The sequence below is a fragment of the Portunus trituberculatus genome, chromosome 47 (assembly GCF_017591435.1).
Source record: "Portunus trituberculatus isolate SZX2019 chromosome 47, ASM1759143v1, whole genome shotgun sequence".
Taxonomy (NCBI): domain Eukaryota; kingdom Metazoa; phylum Arthropoda; class Malacostraca; order Decapoda; family Portunidae; genus Portunus; species Portunus trituberculatus.
This window is the reverse complement of record NC_059301.1, coordinates 12,702,595-12,705,548: the sequence shown is the minus strand read 5'-3', so window position 1 is coordinate 12,705,548 and position 2,954 is coordinate 12,702,595. Positions and strand designations below refer to the sequence as shown.

Here is a 2,954-nt window from a genome sequence, read left to right as displayed (position 1 = left end):
CAGGCGCCGCAGGGAGGCCTCCACCGAAGCAAGGCGGGTCTCGGTGGAGCTGGGCACTGCAGCCAGGGTGGGTTACGGCGAGCCCCGAGGTCACCGCCGCCTGTTGCTGGAGGACGTGGAGAGAGAGAGATTCCGCTGGTGCGGTTGGCTGGTCCGTCGGGGCCGCGGCGTTGACGGGGCACAGGCAGGCTGGGGCGGGGTCTGCTGGGGGCGACACCACGTGGGCCTCGTGCACTCTGTCCACGAGGGCCGAGAATTCCTCCAAGGAGAGGGCCTGTGGGGCAGCCGCCAGCTGGAGACGGACAGGCTGCGGCAGGAGAGAGGAGAGTTTGTGGCGCACCATCTCCTCCGACCACGGAACCCTGCCGCCCTGTTCAGGGCGGACAACCTCGCCAGGAGTGCCGACGGGCGGCCGCCGTCATACCGAGCTGAGTCAAGTGCGGCGAAACAGGCTTCGCGGGACCGCCCAAAAGCCCCCGTGATGGCCGACTTAAGGGCGCCATACCTGTCTGCCTCCGGCAGGTTGGAGAGGACACTCTACAGACGAGCGACCACTTCTGAGGGGAGTGCCCGGACAACCGCCTGGTATCGCTGGAGGTCAGGGAGGTCCGCGCCGGCCCACACAGCTTCGAGGTGCAGGAACCAGGCCTCGACATCATAGGTGAAGGGCGGCACACGCAATATGTCACTGAATGCACTGCACTGCTCCATCACGCGTCAAGGCTACACTCTCGGGGTCACCAAATGTAGTATTCTCTGACTAGCCAAGACATGGATGGAGAGGTAAACTAGAGATATACATTACTGATGTTTATTATTGTACACTAATAAACAGACGAAAGGCCATTTTAATCCATCTTCCTTCTTGTCTGTGGTTGTGCAAGATGTCTTACTGTGAACGTTTGGGTTTGAATCGTCAGGTACCGAAACGTAAGAAAATAAATAAAATGAGGGAAGCTGCAAGAAGCCATCAGACCTACACGTGGCACTCTGTATATGAGCACACCAACCTATATCTATCTAACATCCATATCCAATCTTCTTTTAATCCATTTAATACTGGGACATATTTCTGCCTTGAGATTTGTGTACGTTTAGACCATTCTATTGATATTAGGAAGGGTCTATGGAGATCACAAGATTAAAGTCCACTATTTCAATCCCAACATGAGTTTCTGAAACTGTATAAAATCGCCACATAGTAAGCAAAATGAATATGGAAACGTATCATAGCATTGAATGGTTCAAATAACATGGAGAACACAATTTCTTAATACTTCGATCCCTCAGTGTTCAATACCACACGGAGCTGACCCATTTAAGATACGTTTATAAAAGTTAACGTCGCACTGCTTCACCTCATCACCGATTCATCTATCTTCCACACCTTATATTCTCAAGATCCGTGTTCCCTTCTTCGTGAGGGTGTATGTACTACCTCCTTCTCCTCCTCTTGTCTTCCTTTGTCATGTTTGCTCCCTCCTCTACCTGTGTACACGCCATCTACTCCATCCCTACACACTCCGCTTCAAGCTGTGTGCCTCCCCACTCCTTCTGGCGTGTTCCCCCTTAACTTCACACACTTTTTCCCTTCGCCTTATTACTCCACTTCCAATGCCTCCACCATTCTACCCACCTTTACCTACCTACCATATCTCTCGCCTTTCTTATGTTCAGATATTATACTCTAACAGTCCTTCAGTTATTTAATGTCTATAATACCTTCCCGTAAGAAAATAAGGGAAGCTCTGAGAAGTCTTTTATACCTATTTGTGGCAGTTTTTATGTGTGTTCCTGTATCTATCTCCTACGCCTATACATGATTCTAGTCCTCTTATCAAAGTTCCCTACTAATTCAATACGACAATGTGATCATTTTGTGTCTCTTCTAATATTCATAACTAGCAGGCTAATACGACTCTACTATTCGTTCTCTCTTATATTTCTCCCAAGTCAAGTTCCATACATAATCTAGGTACGTCTCTTGCCAGCGCCAACCACCACCACCACTGGGATCTATAGTCTCTTTCATCCCACTCACTCACTCAGTACACGTCCGTCGCTTACTCATTATCTTCTCCATGCAAGTTTCATCCATTATTCCAGTGTGTCCTTCAGCTTCTTCTTCTAGCTCCTTGAATAGCACGGCAGCAGTTTTCATTATATTCTAGATGGCATTAGAGGATCTCATCAAGTTAAGTTTTTTTTCATCAGCATGACTTTTTACATCAGCTGGATATTCGTTCATCATAATGTATCTTTTTTGTACTAAGATGATTGTCCCCTTCAGTACTGAAATGCATTTTTAACCTTCAGTTTTGTGTGTGATTAGAAAATCTTTTTTACATCAGGAAGGGTCTATGGGAGTTAAAATATTAGTGACCTATCTTAATCCCCACATAAGTTTCTGAAGCTGTATAAAATCACCAAATAGTGAGCAGAATAAATATGAAAATGTGTCATGGTACTGAAGAGGTTAAATATGTGATTAGACAAGGTTTGGAATCCATCTGTAACACCAAAAAAAAAAAAATTATCCTAGCCAATTCACTCATTTCCCCTTGCTAATTTTCACTTACTTTCTATATCCATTCATTCCTTCAGTTGTATATTACGTTGCGCTGCGTTTTAGAATATGAAGTTTAGAAGGTGTTTGTTACTTTAAGATCTTAGCCCACACCTTCCTTCGCTTTCTATTTATGTACTAAACTTTCTGCATCTATTTTCTTCTCATGTTGCACGTTATGATGTGTTGTGTTCCGGTGATTTTTTTTTTTTTTTTTTTTACTTATTTACGGCATGTCGGCTTTTCATGGGAATTTATGGGCTAAAGGGGATACTTTATGGGGTACGTCTTATCTCAAAGCCCACCTGCTAGGAAACCGTTTCCCCGAGTGAGGAAGCCCAACCTACACTCGGACCGTGGACAGGATTCGAACCCGTGCGCTTGAAGA

The 2,954-nt window shown here is 45.9% G+C and overlaps 1 protein-coding gene across 1 annotated transcript in view; it reads right to left on the bottom strand.

Annotated features, from left to right (window-relative positions):
• The window catches only part of LOC123498149 (vegetative cell wall protein gp1-like), a 798-nt gene extending 455 nt beyond the window's left edge, over positions 1-343 (bottom strand). The window contains exon 1 of the mRNA XM_045245320.1: positions 1-343. This exon is cut by the window's left edge and continues 455 nt beyond it. Coding sequence (XP_045101255.1) covers positions 1-343 — 343 coding nt within the window.
• Between the last annotated feature and the right edge of the window lie 2,611 nt (positions 344-2,954).